The following is a 26,164-nucleotide window of genomic DNA, read 5'->3' on the forward strand; positions in this document are numbered from 1 at the left end:
TCTTTGATTATTAGAGAAGTTGAACCTTTGGGTTCATTTACATTTCTTATGAATTGTTTGTATATCTCTTCTGTCATTTCCATTTTTAAAAGTAATTAATATTTATTTTAGCGACTAATTGAGGCAAGAAGGATGATGGATAAACTTCGTGCCTGCATTGTCGCAAACTACTATGCTTCTGCAGGACTTCTGAAAGTTTCTGAGGTAAGTTTTCCTCATATGCAGTCATTTCTGGCCACCCATATTGTTGTGTGAAGAGAAATTAGTCTTGATGTGAAATCCCTGCCTTCAAAACATTTCTTATATTGACCTTTCGAATTCAAGAAGCCTAGCCTGCCTTCCTGGGAATATACGTAAATTTATCATTGTGTTCAACCATATCCTTTAATTATACCTCTCTACATTGTCAATAATCGTTAAGTAACATTTTTTTCTTTTTGCTTAATTGTTCTGTAACTAATTGTTAGCACTGTTGCTAGGCTTTGCAGATACAAAGATGAGAGTGACCCTGTTCTAACTTGCCTTATTCCTCTTCATTTGATTATGGATGGCTTTGGAATAAATTATAGATCGATTCATTTTTCTCTGACCTTTTACTACTAATGAATGACAATTGTTAGTTTCAGTAGATTGACTCTGTTCAAGAAGCCCTGATTTTTTTCCCCCTTTTTGTGAAAATTTTCAAATATATAGAGAAGGTGAAATAAGCACTTGTTTATGCATCACTTAGCTTCAGCAGTTTTAACATTTTGCCATGTTTGCTTTATCTATCTTATTTTTGTCTAAAACATTAAAAAGTAAGTTCCAAGCATCGTGACACTTCATCCCTAAATACTTAATCCTAAAGGATCGTCTTCTGTGTAGTCACAATACCTAAGAGAATGAGTCCCTAATATTATTTGATAATCAGTCCATATTCAGATTTTCCCAGTTGTCCCCCAAATATCTTTAAAGTTGGGGTTTTTTTTGTTTTTTGTTTTTGGACAGGATCCAGTCAGGGTTCATGGGTTACATTTGGCTGTTTTGTTTCTCTAGTCTCATTTTATCTAGAACAGTTCTCCCACCTTTTTTTCCCCTGTGATATTGACTTATTTGAAGAGACCAGGCCATTTATGTTGTAGAATGTCCCACATTTTGGATTTTTTTCCCCTTGGGTTGTTCCTTCATTCCTTCTATTTTTCTGTAAAATAAGAGTCAAGTCTAAAGATTTGATTAGATTAAGGTTGAGTCTTTTTGGAGATAGTACTTCATAGGTAATGCTGTATACTTCATATTGTATCACATTAGGAGACATAGTATCAGGTTGTGCTACTGTTAGTGATACTAAGTTTAGTCATGGTTAATGTGATTACCACTAGATTGCTTCAATTATAAAGGATGGGGATAAGATTGAACTGATACAGAAGTATTTCTTCTTGTTTGACGTTTTGATAATTTCAGCGTAAGTTTTGTTTTTTCTTAAGTTTTTTCCAGTTAGAATTAGATAATTCTCCTCTTGGACAGTACTGGCTCAATGAGAATAGTGGAAGGGCTGCAGGGAGCATAGTAGCATGCTGCTTTGCATCATTCCCTGTGGTTTTTACAGATAAGAGGTACCTGCCATGTATAGGCTTTTGTGTCATCCTGTGGAGCTTTAGGGTATTAGGTATCTGAAGCATTATTTGAGTTTAATCTTAGGTGGTAGATAGTTGTTTCTTCTACTGCAGAAGTTTCCATATTACATTTTAGAGTCTGAACTACTTTGCTCGAGCTACCATAACAAATTATCACAAGCTTGGTGGCTTAAAACAACAGAAATTTGGGACTTCCTTGGTGACGCAGTGGGTAAGACTCTGCACTCCCAATGCAGGGGACCCAGGTTCGATCCCTGGTCAGGGAACTATATCCCACATGCATGATGCAACTGAGAGTTCGCGCATGCCACAACTAAGGAGCCCATGAGCCACAGCTAAGGAGCCCGTGTGCTGCAACTAAGGAGCTGGAGAGCCTCAACTAAGGAGCCCACCTCCTGCAGCTAAGACCCTGCGCAACCAAATAAATTTTTAAAATAAATAAATAAATAAATAAAGGAACCAGACTTTAAAAAAAACCAAAACAAAACAGGAATTTATTATCTCATGATTCTAGAGGCTAGCAGTCCAAAATCAAGTATGTTGGTGGCTAGGCCATGCTCCCTCTGAAGACTCTAGGGAAGAATTCTTCCTTGTCTTCTCCTAGCTTCCGGTGGTTGCTAGCAGTACTTGGCATTCCTTGGCTTGTAGCTGCATCACTCCAATTTCTGCCTTTAACATGGACTTTTCCCTTTGTGTGTCTTCTCTGTTTCTTTCTGTATCCAACTTTCCCTCTTTTAAGAATACTAGTCATTGAAGTAAGGCCTACCCAAATCCAGTATGACATCATCTTAACTTGATTACATCTGAAAAGACTGTATTTTCAAATAGTCACATTCACAGGTCTAGGTGGACATGAATTTTTGGGAGACACTGTTAACCCAGGGCAGATTCTAAAGTCATCTGTCATATGGCTTGCTATTAGATTCAACAAGATGCACATTGCAAGCTAGCAGCTGCCTGACATAGGACTGTAGCTACTCTGAAGAGCTGGTTATTCATTTAATGTTTTGATGCCTTTTTTTTTAAACCATTAGCAGTGCTGAACTGTGCTATTTGATAGTCTAGAAATGTACTGATTTTTATCTTGTTATATTCTGACTGGGATTTATTTAAGGATATTTAGGTATATTTTTATCTTTTAGGATCTGCCAATTAATTATTTTTAGTTTGCTCTAACAAAATACATTTATAGCTCTAAAATAAACCTTTATTATTGAAGTACAACAGCTCTGTTGCTTTGACTCTGAAACACTGGTCTCTGGCTCCCTTTTACTTGCTAAAACAATTATTATTATTTTTTTTAACATCTTTATTGAAGTATAATTGCTTTACAATGGTGTGTTAGTTTCTGCTTTAAAACAAAGTGAATCAGTTATACATATACATACGTTCCCATATCTCTTCCCTCTTGCATCTCCCTCCCTCCCACCCTCCCTATCCCACCCCTCTAGGTGGTCACAAAGCACCGAGCTGATCTCCCTGTGCTATGCGGCTGCTTCCCACTAGCTATCTATTTTACATTTGGTAGTGTATATATGTCCATGACACTCTCTCACCCTGTCACATCTCACCCCTCCCCCTCCCCATATCCTCAAGTCCATTCTTTAGTAGGTCTGTGTCTTTATTCCCATCTTGCCACTAGGTTCTTCATGACCTTTTTCTTTTTTTTTTTTCCCTAAGATTCCATATATATGTGTTAGCATACTGTATTTGTTTTTCTCTTTCTGACTTACTTCACTCTGTATGACAGACTCTACTCCATCCACCTCATTACAAATACCTCCATTTCATTTCTTTTTATGGCTGAGTAATATTCCATTGTATATATGTGCCACATCTTCTTTATCCATTCATCCGGTGATGGACACTTTGGTTGCTTCCATGTCCTGGCTATTGTAAATAGAGCTGCAATGAACATTTTGGTACATGACTCTTTTTGAATTATGGTTTTCTCAGGGTATATGCCCAGTAGTGGGATTGCTGGGTCGTATGGTAGTTCTATTTTTAGTAAAACAATTATTTTTAATTTCAATTAAGCAATTTCTAAAGCTGGGCTTCCTAGGAAGTAACTACATTATAACAACACACTATTTTATATGCAAGTAACAAAACACAGAAAAATACCCTAGGCAGGCTTCAGTACTGGACTGAGGACAGACTGTATATCATTATTAATCATTTTAAACCATTCTATGCTACATTTTATTCCTACGTGGGAGCCATTTTACATACACATTTTTAAAAATCTTTATATTTCTTACAGGAATGTTTTATTTAGAGCAGTTGATGTATTTGTATCAAGCAATGTGACGTTTATTTTTTTTTAAGTCAAATCTGACTTTCTATGTGTTACTATATATATATATTTTTTTTAATTTTTTAATTTAATTTATTTATTTTTGGCTGTGTTGGGTTTTCGTTGCTCTGCGTGGGCTTTCTTTAGTTGCGGCGAGTGGGGGCTACTCTTAGTTGTGGTGCGTGGGCTTCTCATCGCGGTGGCTTCTCTTGTTGTGGAGCACGGGCTCTAGACATGTGGGCTTCAGTAGTTGTGGCACATGGGCTCAGTAGTTGTGGCTCACAGGTTCTAGAGCGCAGGCTCAGTAGTTGTGGCGCATGGGCTTAGTTGCTCCATGGCATGTGGGATCTTCCTGGACCAGGGCTCGAACCCATGTCCCCTGCATTGGCAGGCGGATTCTTAACCACTGTGCCACCAGGGAAGTCCCTATATATTTATCTTTACTTTTCATTTACCTTCTGAGGACTTGCATCTTTAGCTTTTATTGTTAGGACCTTTGCATAATTATTTATCATTCTCTAGTTTTTGTTTTGTTGATTTGGACCACATTAAGGAGTTTGGACTTCATTTTATGGGAGTGGGGTGATTCTGAAGGATTTTAAGCATGATTGGAAATAGATAAGCGTTTTTGGAAAGATCAAACTTTTGCCTACTTTTGTTGGATATGATTAAAAGTTTGTTTTGCTTACCCTCATTTTTGCAGGGATCAAAGACATGTGATACAATGGTTTTTAATCATCCTGCTGTCAAGAAATTTTTGGAATCACCATCTAGGTCATCATCTCCTGCCAATCAGAGATCAGAAACACCATCAGCCAATCATTCAGAAAGTGATTCTTTATCTCAACACAATGACTTCTTATCTGATAAAGACACTAACAGCAATTTGGACATAGAGGAAAGACTCTCAAGCAACACAGAGCAGAGACCAAGCCGAAATACTGGAAGGGTATAGTTGGATGGATGGGAGGGAGCTGAAAGAGAAGGGAACCAGTATTTATTAAGAATGCACATATTATTCATTTAACCTTCATAGGAACCATAGGATATAAGTTAATTATAGCCCTTTTAGAGATGGGGAAACTGCGTCTCTATGAGATTTAAGTTATATTTGTTCACAGGTATCAGAACTGAGAATTAAACTTTTGTCTTTTTATATTTGTCCACAGTATCAGAACTGAGAATCAAACCTGTGTCTTTTTGATTTTACAATTCAAGGCTCCTGTGTACCGCACAACTCCTAGATGCCATTCATGTAGATATGAAAGAAATTTTGAGGAGTTGGCAGTACTGTGACCTTGCCCAAGGTCTTTCCACTCTATCATGTTTATTCTCTCAAGAGCAGTGGCTCTTCATCAGTTTCCTCTTTGAAACTTTATGTTCTAAGATGCTTTAATAACTGGAGGAAATTTGAAAAACAATAAGTAGAATTGAAAACTGCTTATTGCTCTTTGATCCTGTCAGTTTGTAATTTGAATTCCCATCTCAAGCTGCTCTGAACTTCTTGGTGTAATACCTGGCTCTAGAATCCTTACTGGATAAGACCAGTGGTTTTTCTCAGCCAGATGTTCTGTGATAGAGGAAATTCCCAGGCTGCTTTCCAGATACTCAGACATCAAAGATTTGATTATTTTGATAAAATTAAAAAATGTTTCTGATTACAAATTCATATATGTTCATTTTTAAAAATTTTAAACTACAGAAAAGTAAGAGAGAGTAGAAAAGTCATTCATAATGCCACCACCCAAAATCAGAACTCTTAGTGTTTGGATTTAGTTGTCTCCTTCTAGTATACTTTCTGGGGAAATACTGCATATGTTTTTCTTTTTTTAATTAAAATGAATTTAGGTCACACTAGTCATAGGATTCAGAAACCTACTATCTTTTATGTAATATGCATGCTCATGTTTATGGAACAGATATTTAGTGTTTACTGTGTACCAAGCATTTTTCTAAAAACTGTACAAAACCGTCATCTGAGATAGATAATATTATCATCCTTATTTTATAGATGAGGAAATAGAGACAGAAAAGTTAAGTAATTACCCAAGATGACACATCTAGTAAATGTAAGGGCCAAGGCTTAAACACTGGCTGTCTATATCCATAGTCAAACTTTAAATTAACCATTATGTTTATGTTACTTCTTATTGAAAAATTTGTAATAGTACAGAAGATTGAAAAGAAAGTAAATTCCGTTGACCCCTTTCCCCATTTCCATTTCCCAGAGGTAACTGTTGTAGTAGTTTCTTGTGTATCCTTCCACATCCTATTTGCATATACAAAGCAGCTGTTTATGACTGTTACAAACACACACACATATGTGGAATTACAGTGTACAAACTTTTTCTATAAACTAATGCAAAAATTATAGTAAAATTATTCTTTCATGCTCTGAGAGCAGCTACAAAGCCAGAGAATTTTGTAATTTAAAAAAAATTGAGTTAGTCCATTCATACCTTTTATGATTTTGTGGTTTCTGCCTATTGAAAATTGTCTAAATTGAAAATGAAACTTGATTATGATTTTTTCTAGGACACTTCTGGTATTACTGGCTCCCATAAAACAGAGCAGAGGAATACTGATCTTACAGGAGATGAGACTTCACGACTTTTTGTAAAGAAAACAATAGTAGTGGGCAATGTGTCCAAGTGAGTATTCAGTTGAATTGTCTCATTTTCAGTCATCCATTTTTGGTAATACTCTGGCATACTCTTATTATCATAGTATTACAGTAAGTATAGGCCTCAAGGATTCTTTTTCCCAAACGCTTAGTTGTTTTAAAAGTGAATGAAAGTCCAGAGACTTGAGACTGCTTCAGTGTGTCTGCTAATCTTTGACGTAGGATAAAATTGTGCTTGGTAAAAATTTTGTAGACGTGAACGTTTATGCAAATGGTGTGTTTTATGAGGCATGTAAGTGTGGATAACTTTGGAGGAACTTTTGACTTCTTCTGGCCTAGTTCTATCCTTAGCGGCCTTTCCTAATTCCTAAAAATGTTTATTTGGTTGCCCAAATTGAAATGTTTTAAATTTATAACAAAAGGTTGTAGAGCAAGTCTTGAAGACAGAATTCCTTCAAGCTAAAGGGCTATCTCTTTAACAGTATGATCTCATGCTGTCTTATGGAAGCATCACCATTTTTGCCGAGTATCTAGGAATGGATAAAGACGTCATAAATCTTCAAACAGCATAAGAATGTTATTTCCTCACAAAGCCTTATTTGCCCTTCTCCTCACTAGGCATATTTCCTCTATGCTCTCTTGTCATTTTTATCATATTATATAGTTATTTCCTATTTTCATATATTTTTTCAAATCAGACTGAATCTCTTTTGGGTAGACAGTGTATCTTGTTTGTTTTTGTATCTTGCAGTAGTTGGTGTTCAGTAAATATTTGACTGATGAATGAATCAGTATATTTATGAAAACTGTAATTGGATTCAATTACTGAAAATAAAGGATTCAGAATTAAAGTAAATATCTGGGGAGGGGGAATCAGATCTTGGGGGAGTCTTCCAAGTCCCAGTTAATGGACCACTGATAACAAATAAGAAGTACATTAAAAATCTCAGGATAATAAAAACAAAGATTCTCAATGGTCTGTGTCGTAGTATTTAAATAGAAGCATGAAATATGACTAAGGCAATTAGGTTTCTGTTTCATGGATTATTTTAGAGTTAGCATGCATTCAGCTAAGGGGACTAATATGAAGTGTTGAGGTCTCAACTATAGTACAAGACAGGTCAGCCCAGAAAAGGCCAAAACTAGAAATTCATGTAGACTCACCAGGCCACCAGAGGATTGGGGGAGAAACAGTTATTGACATTGTCAAACAATTATGTCTGATTTGTAGGTTTTGGGGTTTAAGACCAGCTGGAACTTAAAATACTGGTTAACTGTGGATTTTAAGTAGAGAGGAATGATTGACATGAGAATTGTAAAGTCCTTGTTTGTTCTGAAAGAGGATAAAAATATCGATTTACTTTGGACGTTGTTAAGAGTGCTCGTTAGAATATCTAAGATAACAACGAAAAGAACAGACATATAGAGATTTAAACTCTAAAAGTAGTAAGGGGTTGGACTTCCCCGGTGGTGCAGTGGTTAAGAATCTGCCTGCCAAATCAGGGGACGGGGGTTCGAGCCCTGGTCCGGGAAGATCCCACATATTGTGCGCCACAACTACAGAGCCTGTGCTCTAGAGCCCGTGAGCCGCCCGCAAGCCACAACTACTGAGCCCGCCTGCCACAACTACTGAAGCCCGCGTGCTGCAACTACTGAACCCCGTGCGCCTAGAGCGCGTGCTCCACAACAGGAGAAGCCACCACAATGAGAAGCCCGCGCACCGCAACGAAGAGTAGCTCCTGCTTGCGCAGCTAGAGAAAGCCCGTGTGCAGCAATGAAGACCCAATGTAGCCAAAAAGAAAAATGTAGTAAGGTGTGAGGAGAATTGAATGAAAAAAAGGGGAAAACCCCCCTGATTCCAAAGGAAGGCAAGCAGGAGCAGGAGAAGGGATGTGGAAAAGAAGAAAAAAAGAAAAAGACAAATAGTATAAAATAATTTAGTAGCAATAAATCTAAATGTATCAACAATCATAAAAAATGCATATGGATTTAATGAAAAGAAATAGTTATACTGAGATAAAATAACATCTTTATGCTAATGCATTTGAAAATTTAGATGAAATGGAGAATTCCTAGAAAAACACAACTTAAAATGACTCAAAAAAGGGAAAACCTTGAATAGTTTTAGAACTACTAAGTTTAATTATTGATTTTTAAAACATTTTCTTCACAAAACCAAATTAAACCATGAGGCTTAGATTGCTTTAAAGGCTGAGTGAACAGCTAATTCCAATTGTGTAGAAAACCTTATGGGGAAAAAGAGAACATTTGTCAATTTACATTATGAAGATAGCATAAGTTTGTTAGCAAAGCCAAACAGGGAGTTCATAAGAAAAGGAAAATTATAGGACATTGACACTTATAAATATAGAGGCAAAAGTGCTGAACAAAATCGTTAGCAAACTGAAGTCAGTAACTATAGAAATGATAGTAGTTCATGACCAGGAAATGCAAGTTTGGATTAACATTAGAAATTAATAAATATAATAAAGGACATAAAACGTGACCACCTCAGAAGATGCAGAAACATTTGACAAAATTCAAAGTCTATTTGTGGTGAATCCTCATGGCAGACTTGGAATTTAGTTAATCAGATAAAGGATATCTCAAAAAACCTTCAGCAAATATCATACTCAATGGTAAACAATTAAACGCCTTCCCCTTTAGGTTCAGAACAAGACAAGAGATGCTCAGTATTACTACTCCTATTCACCAGTGCACTTGGAGATACTAGTAGAGTCATAATACATTAATAAATATGAGGATTAGAAAAGAAGAAACAAAGTGTTGTTATTAATAGATGATATAATTGTCTACACAGAAAAATCTAAAACGATTTTTCATAGTTTTAGAGTTACTAAGAGAGCTTGGCAAGACTATTGAATTACAGTATCAATACACAGAAGTTGATTGTGTTTCTGTATGACAGACTTAGAAAACAGTTCTAAAAAGATGCATTTACTATAGCAATAAAAAATACAACATAATAAATCAAACAAAAGATATGCTAGCTTTTCATGAAAATGAATAAAATTTTATTAAAACACATGAAAGAACTAAGTAATTAGGAACTTCTCTGGTGGTCCAGTGGTTAAGACTCCATGTTCTCAATGCAGGGGGCACAGGTTCAATTCCTGGTCGGGGAACTAGGATCCCACACACCACAGGGCGTGATCAATCAATCAATCAATAATTAGATCAGTATACCATGTTCGGGATAGGAAGGCTCAATATTGTAAAAGATACCACTTCTCCCTAAGTTGATATGTAAATATTCTGATTAAAATCCCAGTAGCGTTCAGGAAATTCACAGGTGGCTTTTATTTGTGAAAAACCAAAGGGTCAAGATGGGACATGAATACTCCTAAAGAAAAACTAGGTTAGGCAACTTGGCCCACTGCATTGCTAAGGATAACCATAGACATAGATGAATGTAAAGAAGTCCATGACCGTATTTTACAACAAAATGTAATAAGGGGGCCTTGTGAAATAAAGACAGAGCCTCAAAAGGGAGGGCTAAGGATTCTAGTTTTACCATGGTCAGGACTTAAGGGAATGGCTTGTTTTGGCTTTTAAAAGGCAAGAGACCAGTTGCATCCTTCCTGGCAGCAATGAGTAGTAAACAGAAGAGTTCAAAGTTCTAGCACTTTGAAACCTGAATGAAATCAACCCAAAGGCTAGAGGTTTCCTAACCCAGGAATAAAGTATGCCAGTTTATTTCTACCTAATATACCCACTTAGCAGGAAAAGCAAGATTGATTTTTTTTAATTGCATGGTGATAAGCAGAAAACAAAACAAACTTCAAGGGAATGCCCCTTAGGCCAAAAAAAAAGTTTAAAAGAAAAGGGTTAACTGCAAAGATTCACTTTGGTTAGCTGATATAGCTGTTAAATATTGAATGAATTTTAAGGGTTTTTTAAATTGAAAAGTTTCTCCCACCCTTATCCCCTGGCAACCATTTTTCTACTCTACTTCTGTGAGTTTGACTTTTTTTTAGATTCCGCATCAAAGTGATACCAAGCAGTATTTGTCTTTCTCTGTCTGACTTATGTCACTTAGCATAATGCCCTCAAGCTCCATCCATTTTGTCACAAATGGCAGGATTTACCTTTTTTCTCAGAACTGAATATTCCCGTGTGTGTGTGTGTGTGTGTGTGTGTGTGTGTGTGTGTGTGTGTGTGGTGTGTGTATGTGGTCATATCTTTATCCATCCCTTTTAAAACATTTTTTTAAATTGAAGTATAATTGACCTAACAACATTATATTAGTTTTAGGTATGCAACATAGTGATTTGATATTTTTATACATTGCAAAAGGATCACCACGATAAGTCTAGTTACCATCTGTCACCATAGCTGTACATCATCTGTATATTACATGACTTATTTATTTTATAACTGGAAGTTTATGTCTCTTTATCTCCCTCATCTATTTCCTTCATCCACCAACCCTCTCCCCTCTGGCAAACAGCAGTTTATTCTCTGTATCAATCTGTTTCTGTTTTGTTATGTTAGTTTTGTTTAGATTCCACATAAAAGTGAAATCATAGTGTTTGTTTTTCTCTGACTTATTTCACTTAGCATAATACCCTCTAGGTGCATCCATATTGTCACAAATGGCGAGATTTCATTCTTTTTTATAGCTGAATAATATTCTATTGTATGTATATACCGCATCTTGATTCCATTCAACTGTTGATGTATGCTTAGGTTGCTTTCGTATCTTGGCTATTGTAAATAATGCTGCAGTGAACGTAGGGGTATATTTATCTTTTTGAATTAGTGTTTTGCACATATTTGGAATATCCAGAAGTGGAGCTGCTGGATCATGATAGCCATTCTGACAGGTGTGAGGTGATATCTCATTGTGGTTTTGATTTGAATTTCCCTGATGATTAGTGATGTTGAGCATCATTTCATGTGTCTATTGACCATCTCTATGTCTTCTTTGGAAAAATGTCTATTCAGGTCCTCTGCCCATTTTTTAATCGGGTTGTTTGTTTTTTTGATGTTGAGTTCTATGAGTTCTTGGTATATTTTGGATATTAACCCCTTATCACAGATATGTCATTTGCAAATATCTTCTCCCATTTAGTAGGCTGCTTATTTGTTTTGTTCATAGTTTCCGTCAATGTGTAAAAGCTTTTTAGTTTAATGTGGTCCCATTTGTTTATTTTGGCTTTTGTTGCTCTTGCCTGAGAAGACATATTCAAAAAGATATTGCTAAGACTAATGTCAAAGAGCATACTGCCTATGTTTTTTTCTAGGATTTTTATGGTTTCAGGTCTTATATTTAAGTCTTTAATCCATTTTGAGTTTATTTTTGTATATGGTTTGAGAAAGTAGTCCAGTTTGATTCTTTTGCATGTTGCTGTCTAGTTTTCCGAACACCATTTATTGAAGATGCTATTTTTTACCCATTTTATGTTCTTGCCTCCTTTGTTGTAGGTTAATGGACCAATAAGTGTGGGTTTGTTTCTGGGCTCTCTGTTCTGTTCTGTTAATCTATGTGTCTGTTTTTATGTCAGTACCATACTGTTTTGATAACTGTAGCTTTATAGTGTATATCCATTCATCTCTTGACAGACACTTATTTCCTTGTCTTAGCTATTGTAAATAATGCTGCAGTGAACATAGGAGTACAGATATCTCTTTGATATCCTTTTTTATTGTCTTTGCCTATATACACAGAAATGGGGTAGTTTTTAATTTTTTGTGGACCCTCCATACTGTTTTCCATAGTGGCTGCATTTACATTCCCACCAACAGTGCATAAGGGTTCCCTTTTCTCCATATTCTCACCAACACTTGTTATCTCTTGTATTTTTGATGATAGCCATTCTCATCTCAGTTATCATCTCAGATGTGAGATGATAATTCATTGTGGTTTTGATTTGCATTTGCCTGATGATTAGTGATGTTGATCACCTTTTCATGTACCTTTTGACCATTTGTATGTCTTCCTTGGAAAAATATTTATTTACTTCCTCTGCCTATTTCTGAGTCAGGTTTTTGTTTTGTTTTTTCTATTATATGAGTTCCTCATATGTTTTGAATATTAACCCTTTATCAGGTGTATGATTTGCAAATATTTTTTCCCATTCCATAGGTTGCCTTTTCATTTTGTTGGTGGTTTCCTATCCTGTGCAAAAGCTTTTTAGTTTGTTGTAGTTCCACTTGTTTATTTTTGCTTTTGTTGCCTCTGTTTTTGGTGTCAAATCCAAAAAATCATTGCCCAGACCAATATCAAAAAGCTTACCCCTTATACTTTCTTTTAGGAGTTTTATGGTTTCAGGTCTTAAATTTAACTTGTTAATCCATTTTGAGTTTATTTTTGTGTATGGTGTGGATAGAGGTTCAGTTTCATTCTTTTGCACATGGCTTTACAGTTTTCCCAATACCATTTATTGAAGAAACTATCCTTCCCCCATTGTATATCTTATCTCCTTTGTCGGAAATTAATTGACCAGTAAGTGTGGGTTTATTTCTGGCCTCTCTATTCTGTTTCATTGATTTATGTGTTTTTATGCCAGAACAACACTGTTTTGATTACTGCAGCCTTGTAATATAGTTTGAAATCAGGAAGTGTGATGATGCCTACAGCTTTGTTCTTCTTTCTCAAGATTGATCTGGCTATTCAGAATCTTCTCTGGTTCCATAGAGATTTTAGGATTGTTTTTCTATTTCTGTGGAAAATGCCATTGGAATTTTGATAGGGATTGCATTGAATCTAAATTGCTTTGGATAGTATGAACATCTTAACTATTAATTCTTCCAATTCATGAGCACAGAATATATATTTATTTGTGCCTTGTTCAGTTTCTTTCATCATTGTCTTATAGTTTTCAGTGTACAGGTCTTTTACCTCTTTGGTTAAATTTATTGCTAAGGATGTTGTATTTGATGCTGTTGTAAATGAAGTTATTGTCTTAATTTCTCTTTCTGATAGTTTGTTGTTAGTGTATAGAAACACAACTGATTTTTTATGTTGATTTTATATCCTGTAACTTTACTGAATTCACTTATTAGTTTTAACAGTTTTGTGGTGGAATCTTTAGGGTTTTCTATATATGATATTATGTTGTGTGCAAATAGAGACCATTTTACTTCTTCCTTTCCAGTTTGGATGCCTTTTATTTCTTTTTCTTGTCTAATTGCTCTGGCTGGGACTTAACAGTACTGTGTAGAAAGACATGGCAAGAGTGGACATCCTTGTCTTGTTCCTGATCTTAGAGGAAAAGCTTCCAGCGTTCACCATTGAGTACGATGTTAGCTGTAGGCTTGTCATATGTGACCTTTATTATGTTGAGTTATGCTTCCTCTATACCCAGTTTGTTGAGAGTTTTTATCATGAATGGGTATCGAATTTTGTCAAATGCTTTTTCTGCATCTATTGAGATGATCATATGATTTTTAGCCTTCATTTCATTAATGTGGTGTGTTGCATTGGTTGATATGTGTATGTCAAACCATCATTGCATGCCTGGAATAAATCCCACTTGACCATGTTGTTGATACTTTTAACACATTATTGACCGGGGGATTTTTGCAGAAACTAACACCTGTGGCCGATGGTTTGTTATGTAAGTGAATATTGAAACACCTGCGTTAGAGTAAATATCAACAACGTTTTTTGCACTTAATGTATTTATTTGAAACTTTGTACATGTCTTACTAAAGCATTCTAATATTTTGTTAGAGTGTGATAGGCAGTATAGCAGGCACCTCTGTGCAGGGGAACAGAGTATCTATTACAAATATACCATGTTTCAGTGCACTTTCCCCTGGAATAGGAGGCTCTACACTTTCTGGTGGCATTTGTTTTTGGTCCTGTGGGTATTATTTCCTCTCGAATGTATTCTTTTATTTTACCTGATAGTTGACAATGTGGATCTTTGTGGCGCATTGTTCTAGAAACACCACAAGAAGGACCAGGTGTGGGACTGCCGCTATATTCACCAGAATGGTCAGTTCCCCATTTTCTAGCTACTGCTAACAAAAATTACTTGTAAGTCATTTTATTCTGTGCATTAAGGCTGCAATAAATTTTAAACGCATTGAATAAAACTGCAATTACTCAAATAGAAACCTACTTTCTTATACCATTTTCGAGTTCTCCGGAGGATATTGAAGTTTGCCAGATATTGTTTGGATCAATCAACTCCTTTCATGTATTTATTATACTCTAATATACAGGTGGGCTTAGTTATCTGATGGCCAGTCCTCTGTCTTCTTTTCCTGTAGTTGCTATGGAGGTGTCATGAATAGTTGTCACCATGCGGATTAGCCTCTTGTCTTTCCATATAAGAAGAGTCACTTCTCCCTTCCATAAGAATGTCATTTCTCCCCTCTGTAGATTTTTAGATTTCTCCTTTAATTGGTTTGGTAGACCACGATTCTCTCTTATAGTCCCACAAACTCTGGTTTTATTTTTCAACAGTATTTCAGATGTGGACACACTGTTGTAATAATTGTCTTGGTAACTATGGTGCCATGAACCAAGATAAGGTTGTAGGACCGATAATATTGTTTCTTGCAGTTTCTTTCCTTCACCCATGTAAATCTCAAAGTTGCATATATATCCGGTTTCACTTGCACTCACCATCCTGACCAAAATTCCATATTTTGTAAGTTTTCTGGGATTATAGGTTTTGAATCTGAGTTGTCCCCTCCACTTTATCATTGCCTCCTCAAGTGATAGCTCTTGTTTGGGTATATAGGTCGATTGAAATTTTGGTAGAAAATAATCCAAAAGAGGTTTAACTTTTGAAATTCTGTCTATAGGCAGTGGAGTTTCTGAGTTATCGGTAAAGTGAAGAAATACCATTATTTGTTCGAACCTTCTCGTCATAATCTTTGGAAAGATTGGTGTTTCGGGATCAGTCAACCAGTATTCTTTCCAGTGTGACTTTCTTATTTGTCCCATCAAAATTATTAATCCAAGAAACTTCTTCATGTCACTATTGGTTACATCAGTCCATTTTAAAGCCTTACCATACTTTTTATATGATTTTTCATTCTGTTGGTAATACAGGTTTGTTTGAGAAGCGACCAACTTGAAAAAGTCGTTACCAAAAATTAATTCTGTTATTTCACTAACACTTTGCGGGTTATTACATTCAGTAGTTACACCTGATACACCTGTAAAGTCTTCTAATTTTCGTGAAGTGTTGTCTTCAATCCACTCTTCCGTAGAAGCAAAGGAGCATTCTCCAGCACCGTGAGTTTCATTTTCACTTTCCGTATCAGAATCAATCACTAAGGTTTTTTGTCTTTTTGTTGGTCTAATATTCACAGCGTCTGAATCAGAACTATATTCTGAAGAACTGTCATCTTCTGAGGCACTAGTGTATATGCCGCTGGGACAGTCAGAGAAAGTATCTGTATAAAATTCACCGAAAAATTCTTCTTCACTCAAAATTTTGTGATGCGTCATTTTTGAAAATTTTATGGTAATAAACTTGCATTTATAATATACACAGGATTGGGACAGAAACCTAACAGAGCAAAATGTGAATGATAATGACAGTCATAAGTTGTATAATGAACCCTTGATCAATTTTAAGCTCTAACAGCTTTGCACGGTGATGTTAATTGTATCACTCTGTATTGATATGTCTCCAGTCAATAACGTTCGGTTAACAAAAGACGCATTAATACCTCTCTGGTCGGTAATGTGTCAATGTACTGTTGAATTCTGTTTGCTAATGTTCTGTTGAAGAATTTTGCATCTACTTTTATCAGGGATACTGGCTTGTAATTTTCTTGTAGTATCCTTATTTGGCTTTGGTATCAGGGTAATTTTGGCTTTGTTAAATGAGTTTGTTGTCCTTTTCTGTTTTTTGGAAGAGATTGAGGATTGGTACCAATTCTTTAAATGTTTGGTAGAATTCACCCTTTAAAGCCATCTGGTCCTGGAATGAACTTTTTTGGGAGGTTTTTACTAATTCAATCTCCTTACTAGTAATTGTTCTGTTCAGATTTTCTATTTCTGCACGATTCAGTCTGGGTAAGCTGTATATTTTTAGGATTTATTCACTACTTCTAAGTTGTCCGGTTCGTTGGTGTGTAATTGTTCTCCGTCTCTTATGATCCTTTGTATTTGTGTAGTATGAGTTGTAACATCTCCTCTTTCATTTATAATTCTATTTATTTGAGTCCGTTGTGTCCCCCCCCCGACCCCCGCCGCTTTCTTGGTAAGTCTGGGTAAAGGTTTTTGTCTATTTATCTTTTCAAAAAACCAGCTGTTAGTTTCTTTGATCTTTTCTACTGTGTTTTTAGTCTCAATTTATTTCCACTCTGATCTTGATAATTTCCTTCCTTCTACTAACTTTGGGCTTAGTTTGTTTTTTTCTTTCTAGTCCCTTATGGTGTAAAGTTAGATTGTGTATATGAGGTCTTTCTTTTTTCTTAATGTAGGCATTTATCACTGTAAACTTCTTTCTTAGAACTGTTTTTGCTGCATCACTTAGGTTTTGGTGTGCTCTATTTCCATTTTCAGTTGTCTCAAGATATTTTTTGATTTCTCTTTTGATTTTTTTTTCACCTATTTGTTGGTAAGTAGCATGTTGCTTAATCTTCACATATGTGTAAATTTTCCCATTTTCTTCTTGTAATTGATTTTTAATCTTGTTTTAAGTAATAGTTAATTGGTTTGTTAGGAAAAAAGAATTCGAGTCGTTTTTTTTTTTTCTCTACTCTAGGTACATACCTCCTGATAAGAGAGAAGAAAACGACCAGTCAACCCACAAGTGGATGGTATATGTCCGAGGGTCTCGTAGAGAACCCAGCATTAATCATTTTGTCAAGAAAGTTTGGTTCTTTCTTCATCCCAGCTATAAACCAAATGACCTTGTGGAAGTTAGGTGAGCACACTTGAGTTATTAAACCTGAGAAGTACAGATTTACTGAAGTGGAAGGAAAGTGATTTAACTTGAGAACACTCCCTTGAAATTCTTGTGTTATTAATAATTTACTCCACTTCGGCTTTTAGTCACAGTATAGTTTTAGCTGTGGTTCCCTCTTGCAGATTTCTGTCTCACTGAACAGGTACCATCCCCTTCTGTTAGGTTGTTACCATATGAATTATATTAGCTGATTCTGCTCTCCTCTGGAAGTAGCTTAACTTGTTTATACAGATACAATGTTACTGTTTTTTATGATTATCAAAATATAATAGAATTAAATAAAGGTTTCTGAAATTACAGAAATATTTAATGTTGAAAGTTCTCCATGATCTCACCTTCTCAGAAGTAACCCTTAATGATATTTTTCCTGTATATATAAACCTAGTATAGTTGTTGGGGTTCTTTGTTGTCATTATTATTTCACAAAGATGGAATGATAATATATATATTGTTCTGAAATTTGTTTCATTTAGGTGTATTCTTTACATCTTTATGTGATGTTACGTATCACATATATATTCATTATATGAATGTATTGTAGAAGTGGTTGTGGGTCTTTATCAGTGAAATCTCCTGTATCCTCAGCTTTCGTCAGAACATTCCCTCCACTCCTGACTCTTAAGTAAAACATGGCTATCTCCTGAGAACACCACTTCTCCCAAGAAAACTTTCAAGTGGCAGCTGTTTTTTCTCTCACACAGCATGTACCATTGGGTCTAAAAATGGGGTGCATGTCTTTCTTGCTCATATTTGTGGCTTCTAGACCACCTTTTCCCTTCTTCTCTCTAAAAATCTCAGCTCCTTTGAAGCTTCGTAAGATCTGTTGCTCTTCCTTGTCGCAGGCATCTACTGATTTCCCAGTCAATCCTCTCTTTCAAAAACAGTTTTAGCACCTGGTGTACTGATTTTGTCTAGCAGTGCTCTTTTTTCTTTTTAACATTTATTTTATTTATTTTTGTCTGCGTTGGGTCTTCATTGCTGCTCACAGGCTTTCTCTAGTTGTGGTGAGTGGGGCTACTCTTCATTGCGGTTCGCAGGCTTCTCATTGCGGTGGCTTCTCTTGTTGTGGAGCACGGGCTCTAGACGCATGGGCTTCAGTAGTTGTGGCACGTGGGCTTCAGTAGTTGTGGCTCGTGGACTCTAGAGTGCAGGCTCAGTAGTTGTGGCGCACGGGCTTAGCTGCTCCGTGGCATGTGGGATCTTCCTGGACCTGGGCTCGAACCCGTGTCCCCTGCATTGACAGGCGGATTCTTAAGCACTGCGCCATCAGGGAAGTCCCTCTAGCAGTACTTTTGCCCTCATTCTTAAGGGCTTTGACATGCAGATAGACAATTCGTCCAAAACCCTGGTCTCCCAGTTCATTGATAACCTCACTTTAATAATAAGGTTATGGTAGTGATATACCATAGAATCTAAGCTGAGTAAGGAGAGAAGGAGATTACATAAGAGCAGTGATGGGTAGTGCAAACTGGTGTGGGCAAGAAATGGAAATCTCTGTGGGGGTCAAAGGAATGGAGTTGGAAGATAGGAGATGTTGGTCAGAAAGTCAAATACCTGGAAATGAGATATTTTTGTAGCTAATACAGAACATTTATCTTCTTCATATGGATAGTTATGCATTTATCAGTTATCAGCTGATCTGTCCTTTAATATACACTAAATTCTGACATAAACATGGATCTGATGCTACATTCTGTTAATGATTTTGATTCCTGTACTAGTATTATACTATTTTTTTAAATTAATTAATTAATTTATTTATTTTTGGCTGTGTTGGGTCTTCGTTGCCGTGTGCGGGCTTTCTCTAGTTGTGGTGAGCTGGGTCCACTCTTCATTGCGGTGCGGTGTGTGGGCTTCTCATTGCGGTGGCTTCTCTTGTCGCGGAGCATGGGTTCTAGGCACGGGGGCTCAGTAGTTGTGGCTCGTGGGCTCTAGAGCACAGGCTCAGTAGTTGTGACGCATGGGCTTAGTTGCTCTGCGGCATGTGGGATCTTCCCGGACCAGGGCTGAAACCTGTGTCCCCTGCATTGGCAGGCAGTTCTTAACCACTACGCCACCAGGGAAGTCCCTATACTATTTTAATTGTTTTGCTTTATAGTATATTCTGACGTCGGGTAGAGTATGTTCCCCTGATTATTATTATTCTGCAGTTTTTGTCTTGGTCATTCTTGAGTATATATGTTGTTCCAGATTAGTTTAGAATCTCTGTCAAGTTATGGATTGAAATTGCATTGAACTAATGATTAATTTTCACACTTTTTATGATATTGAATCTTTCTGTCTTGTCTATCCTGGAGAATCAATCAGTGTAAACAAGATTTTTTTCTTTTAATGTTGATAAAACTTCCTTTATTTTCTTGACATATTTCACTGGATAGAACCTCAGAAAAGTGTTGATACTCTGTTTTTTTTCTAATGGTAGAGTTTGATAGAGGAGCAATTACATTCTTAGGCTCTCAAACATTAGTATTGAGAAGGCCTTGTCTGTGATTTTGTTTCAGTCTATACCTGATTCATGAAATCTTTCAGAAATACTCAATACAGCTCATCTAGCCTCACCTGGAATTCCACTGGTGACCTAGACTTGTTTTCTTTGCTAGGAATACCATCTTCCTGTTGTCTGTCTTCTTCACTTACACACACATGCACATATGCATATGTACACGCACACACTGTCTTTCTTAAGGTCTGCTGTTTATGCTTGAAGACATAACTCAGGTTACTTTCTCAGTGAATCCTTCTTTGCTCTACTTTCTTACAGGGGTTAAAATACAGTAAATGATTGTTTACTTGAATTCTTGGGATAGTAACAATATTTTATAGTTTAAGATAGCTTACAGGGTAACAGTATTTTCTGAGTTTAGATATACTGACTCCAGATAAGTCCAGTATTTTAATACACATATTTTAGTGAGTTTGGTAAGAAATAGTAGATGAGTTTAAAAAGTGCTTTGTCTGTAAAAATATAAATAATAAAAAGAATATATGTTTTAATGTCCAGACCAGCAAGAAATTCCTTTATGTAGTAAAAACAGCAACAAAAATACTGTTTTAGGAAAACATTTTATTTAATATAAAGCATGTGAATCAGTTAAAATGTATTAATCATATTTTTTATTGATGATAAACATCTGATTTACCAAAAATGGGATTAAAAACTCATTACATAAAACCCTAATACTTAATGATGCAAATCAATGCCTATTTTATTTCTCAGTTCTCATCCCAGGAATTGGAATTTGTGAAACACACTGAGTTCCTTTAAGTTTTAGAATATATCATGCAGTACTATATGAAATTGTATTTATTAAGAAATCTTTACTAATCTGCAGGTAAAGGTGGCAAATCACACTTATCAGGTTGTATTGTAACAGTCTGAGGAAATCCAAGGAAAAGATCATACATATAGCTCCTCTTCAAATTTCTCTCTCATCTTATACATCTGGAGTATCTTCTGTTAATAGTAAATGAACTTTATTTTCTGAAATTTATGAGGCTTCACATCATGGAAATAGCCTCTGACAATTATTTTCTGTCTGGTCCATGCCACTCTGACAGTATTGCATAACTGGCTGTGGTGGTATATCTGACCAGTTAGTTTTTCACAGCTTGTGAATTGCGCCATTACTACATACCTTTCCCAAGAGCATACTTTCCCATACTTTATTAGCTACTGGGTTATGATTTTTAAATAGTATTTTAAAAGAGATCCTTGCTTGTATGCTTCTGGTGTTTAAAACTCCTGAGAAATAATTTGTTAATGATTAACCACATCTCTGTGTTTTTGTAGCAAGTAATGTATATAAGTTTATTATTACACTTATTAATTTACATGTATGTCTCCCTTACTAGATTTAGAACTTCTCGATGTTTGGGGCCTTTTCTTAATTCTTTCTCTCCCTGTGATCTAGCACAGTGTCCAGCATGTAGTAAATGTCATTTCTTGTTGAGTGAATTATTGAATTCATGATATGAGCCATTCCATTTGTAGGTGGCTGTGTTTGTTTGGAAGTTTTTAATTATATTGAGCAGAGACCTAACTTCCTTTAACTTCTAAACAGTACACTTCCCGTTTGTTTTGTAACACCACACAGAATCAGTGTAGTCCCTTTTCCATGTAGCTGTTGTTCAAATATTTTGAAAGCAACTGTTAGGTCTCTTCTATTCTCCTCCAAGCCAAATATCCACATTTGTTTCAGTTGTCATTCGTGTGACTTTGTTTTATGTTCCTCTGCCATCCAGGTTGTATTCTCTGACACACTCTGGTTTGTCTGTATTCTTAAAATATTCTTCTTAGAGCTAAACTTTAAATTTCAGGTAGGACAGAACATTAACATGTGTCCTAGATTTAATTATAACTGTGTTCTTTACAAGACTTTTAAGATGTTTCTTGTGTCAAGTATCTAAAGTAATGTGATGAGTAGGCGAGATCTTTTCAGCTGCCTTGAAACTTGGGGATAATCTTTATCTCTGGACCAAAGCACATGTGTGTTCATCGTGCACTCTGAGTCTCGTCAGAGCACATTACCTGATGAAGAGCATAAGTAGATTCTGTTCTTATAGACCATCTGTTTTCCATTTGGTTCAGTTATTCCTTAGCCAGCTTCTTAAAAGCTGTGACTGTAAACTTTGCTTTTAGGCACAAGATAGTCACTAAATGTATGCTAGGCTCAGGACTTGATACAGGGATTGCAGAGATGAAGAACACATGGTTACTGTGTCAGTAGAATATTCCTGCCCTTGGTGCGTGAGAGGCTAGAGTGTGCTCGGCCCACAAGGGAATGTCCTAGTGAGCCTCTTCAAAACGTTTGTATCATTAAAAAAAATAAGCATGGGCCCTGGAGTTTAAATCTCAGATCCACTACTTATTTGCTGCATGACCTTGGGCTAGTTATTTAGCCTCACTGTGTCTCAGAGGGGATATTTCATATTGTGATTCAAAAATTAGATAAGTTAATAGATATAAAGGGCTTAGAACAGTGGTAGGATCATAGTAAACAATATAAGTGTTTGCTTCTGCTGCTGTTATAAGGAACAGAGTGTGTTTACCCTGAAAAGAAGAGAACTTAGTGGAATGTTTGAGTTTTTTTGAAGGTCATGTGGAGGAGGAATTTGTGATTGCAGAAGGCATACTAGAAGTAACATGCAGGAGGAAGATGAAATATTTTTATAACAGAGCTCTTTAGAAATGTGATAGAGAGTGTTATTAAGGTAATGAATTCTGGGTCACTAGAAGTGATCCTAAAAGACTGGTTGCCCATTTGAATTATTTGGGCAAGGAATTGTGCTTCATTCTGTATTTTTAGGAAAGCCATTTTTAAAGCCTAGTATTCTGTGGGTTGTCTTCTTGGTTATTGATACATTTCACCCTCTATGAGGAATCTAGAAATATAGAAGTCTATTTAGGGGAAGCAGTCCCTTTTTGTGTGAAATACATATGTCTTTTGAAGTATAACATTTCTGTAGCTGTCTTATCTGTTGGTAGGTCTTGGATTCCTTTTTTGTTTCCAAAAATATGGTTAGGGAGGAATTTCCTGTGAAAAAGCATTGTTCCTTTTTCCTGATTTGTCTGTCTTCTGTCTTCCCTGGCAGCAGTCCTTCCTGTCCATTCACTAGAGTTTAGCCTACGTACACAAATTGAGGAGCACAGCTGATTTACTATATCCTTTGTAAGAGAAATTCAGCATACAAACCATGAGATTGACGAATATTGCAAAATGAATTTGGGCCATCCACTTAGCTTTACCGGAATTTAAGTGACTAAACTTGTCATCAGTAGAATTTCCCTTAATTATTCTTCTTAAGTCCACCATGTCTGTAGGCCCCACTGTATCTCTGGCTTTGGATTCCTTTTCAAGCTGCTGTCTCAAGTCAGCCTTCTCATTTGACCCCAAGCCTGTCTTTATTGCTGTCTGAACCTATGCTGACATCATGGCTACTTCTCTTACTAACTCAGCTGGTTTCTTCCATCCAGGGCACTGTGTTTCTTTGCTTTCTTTTCTCTAGTTTATAATACAGCTGTTGCTTCCTCTACTTTCCAGGCTGCTCTCATACTCAGGGATTTTTCCTGCTTTGGGCTCACCTGGTAGCCTCTGGTTTTGTGCCTGATGATTCATATCAGTTCCTAGACTCCTTTCAGGTTGTGTTCTTGGACTCTGCCCTTACTGAATTCATGTCCCTCCTTAGTTTTCCAAAAGCACATCCCACTGACAGTCCTTTCTCCCTGCAATCCTGGCATTCTCTCTCATTACAGGAATTCCAAGCCATTGATTCATAATGAACATTTTCATTTTAAAGCACTCTCTCTTTCCCCCATTAACTTAAACCATATTATTCTTGAGTACATGAAGGTCTCAATTAAATTTTTAAACTTTTTATTCTGGAAAATTCCAGACCTATATTGGGTTGGCTAAAAAGGTCCTTTGGTTTTTTAAGTAAAAATAAAAGACACATTTTTCATTTTCACCAAGAACTTTATTGAACAGTGGATTCACCGTTTTGTTCCACTACCTTCTGCCGTTTTTCAGGCAACTTCATAATTCCATCTTTCCAAAACTTTTTATCTTTTTGAGCAAAGAACTGTTCTAGGTACCTTTTACAGTCTTACAGGGAATTGAAATTTTTTCCATTAAGCGAATTCTGTAAAGACTGAAATAAATGGAAATCCAAAGGTGCAATGTCTCGTGAATACGGCGGATGAATCAGAACTTCCCAGCCAAGCTGTAACAGTTTTCGCCTGGTCATCAAAGAAACATGCGGTCCTGTGGTATCCTGATGGAAGAAGGTTATGTGTTTTCTGTTGACTAATTCCGGACGCTTTTGGTCGAGCGCTGCTTTCAGTTGGTCTAATTGTGAGCAGTACTTGTTGGAAATAATCGTTTTGTTTTCCAGAAGGCGCTCATAATAGAGGACTCCCTTCTAGTCTAACCATGTACACAACATCACCTTCTTTGGATGAAGACCGGCCTTTGATGTGGTCGGTGGTGGTTCATTTCGCTTGCCCCACAGGCAAAGCTTCCATTCCACATTATTGTACAGTATCCACTTTTCATCGCCCGTCACAATTTGTTTTAAAAACAGACTGTTTTCATTATGTTTCAGTAGAGAATCGCATGCGGAAATACATGGTCAAGAAGGTTTTTTTGCTTATGTAGAACCCAAATATCAAAGTGATTAACATAACCTAGCTGGTGCAAATGATTTTCAGTGCTTGATTTGGATATTTTGAGTATGCCGGCTATCTCCCACGTGGTATAACATTGGTTGTTCTCAATTAATGTCTCGATTTGATCACTGTCAACGTCAACTGGTCTACCCAACAGTGGAGCATCGTCCAGCGAGAAATTTCCAGCACAAAACTTTTGTAAACCACTTTTGACACATTTTGATCAGTCACAGCACCTTCTCCATACACTGCACAAATCTTTTTTTGCATTTCAGTTGCATTTTTATCTTTCTTGAAATAATAAAGCATAATATGCCAAAAATGTTCCTTTTTTCTTCCATCTTCAGTATTAAAATGGCTACACAAAAATTCACCAGTTTTTGATAAGTTCTTTTTTAAATGCACGCTGATATGACAGCTGTCACAATACAATCTAACAAAATTGTTTCAAATGAAGTTAAAGACAACTAAGCGCTACTAGAGCGAACTTACTGAAAAAAATGAACGTACCTTTTGGCCCACCCAGTACAAAGTAGAGTATATTGAATCCTCACGTACCCAACACCAATTATCAACAGCATGCCAGTCTTTTTCTCATCAATCTTCCTTTTTATTCCCTTCACAAATTACATTTTGACTGCTGAAGATTCTCTAGTCCAATTAGCATTCACACACATTCCTCTCTATTCACTAAAATTATATAAAGTCCTATATAATTTGTTAAGTCTTCTTAGTAGATAGTTTCAAATAAATTGTCACTTTCAGATTGAGCATTCATGATTTATTTTGTTTTTGCCAGAGTGGAGGAATAAATGATTGTCTTGGGGTAGGGAACGTACCTCACAGCCTATGTCTATCAAGTAGCAATCAAGCTTTAATACTGCAACATCCATCAAATCACCTTAGTTCCCTGTCTGTGAAAATAATGACACTGGATTGTATGGTATAAGTGTCTTAGCTCTAAGTATTCAGTAGTTGAAAGTTTAATGTAGGTTTGAGTTGAATTTTTTATGATTTAGCATTTTAGCAAAATTCAGCATATTGATTTAGCATCAAGTGAGGAAATCTAAATAATTATTAGAAACATGTGAAGTTCTAACTTAGCCATTATGGGAAAACTATTCTTTCTAGAATGAGAGAGTGAACATGGACTAATATATTAATATCTGCTTTTCCCTAGAGAGCCTCCTTTTCACTTGACCAGAAGAGGCTGGGGTGAGTTTCCTGTCAGAGTTCAAGTTCACTTTAAGGACAGCCAGAACAAGCGGATAGATATCATACATAATCTGAAGGTATTGTAACAAAACATTGCTCCCCAGAAATGAAGTATCTTTTTTCACCTCCACTTGAAGTGGTGGGTTAGGCCTCTGAGAGAAGTGGCCATGGATAGTGGGAGCAGGGTAAATCTTTTTGAGTGTGTTTTGCTTACTGCTACAACACTTGCCTTCTGAAAGCTGGGGAAGGGCTCACTTTACAGCAGAATGTATATTCTTTAAAAAGATGAACTGGTCAGATAATCAGAAGAATCTCTGATCAGAGATCACTGGTACTGTGTTACCT

At 36.3% G+C, this 26,164-nt stretch overlaps 1 protein-coding gene across 7 annotated transcripts in view; it reads left to right on the forward strand.

Moving 5' to 3' along the window:
• The window catches only part of YEATS2 (YEATS domain containing 2), a 107,421-nt gene that overhangs the window by 32,687 nt on the left and 48,570 nt on the right, over positions 1-26,164 (forward strand). For all 7 annotated transcript variants that reach the window (XR_011074290.1, XM_068546319.1, XM_068546324.1 and 4 more), the window contains exons 4-8: positions 112-204; positions 4,613-4,858; positions 6,445-6,560; positions 17,236-17,397; positions 25,785-25,896. Coding sequence is in view for 6 of the 7 variants with exons in the window: in XM_068546319.1 (XP_068402420.1) it covers positions 112-204; positions 4,613-4,858; positions 6,445-6,560; positions 17,236-17,397; positions 25,785-25,896 (729 nt within the window). In the remaining variant the exon portion in view is untranslated. The remainder of the gene's footprint in view (positions 1-111; positions 205-4,612; positions 4,859-6,444; positions 6,561-17,235; positions 17,398-25,784; positions 25,897-26,164) is intronic.

Source organism: Eschrichtius robustus, chromosome 6 (genome assembly GCF_028021215.1).
Source record: "Eschrichtius robustus isolate mEscRob2 chromosome 6, mEscRob2.pri, whole genome shotgun sequence".
Taxonomy (NCBI): Eukaryota; Metazoa; Chordata; class Mammalia; order Artiodactyla; family Eschrichtiidae; genus Eschrichtius; species Eschrichtius robustus.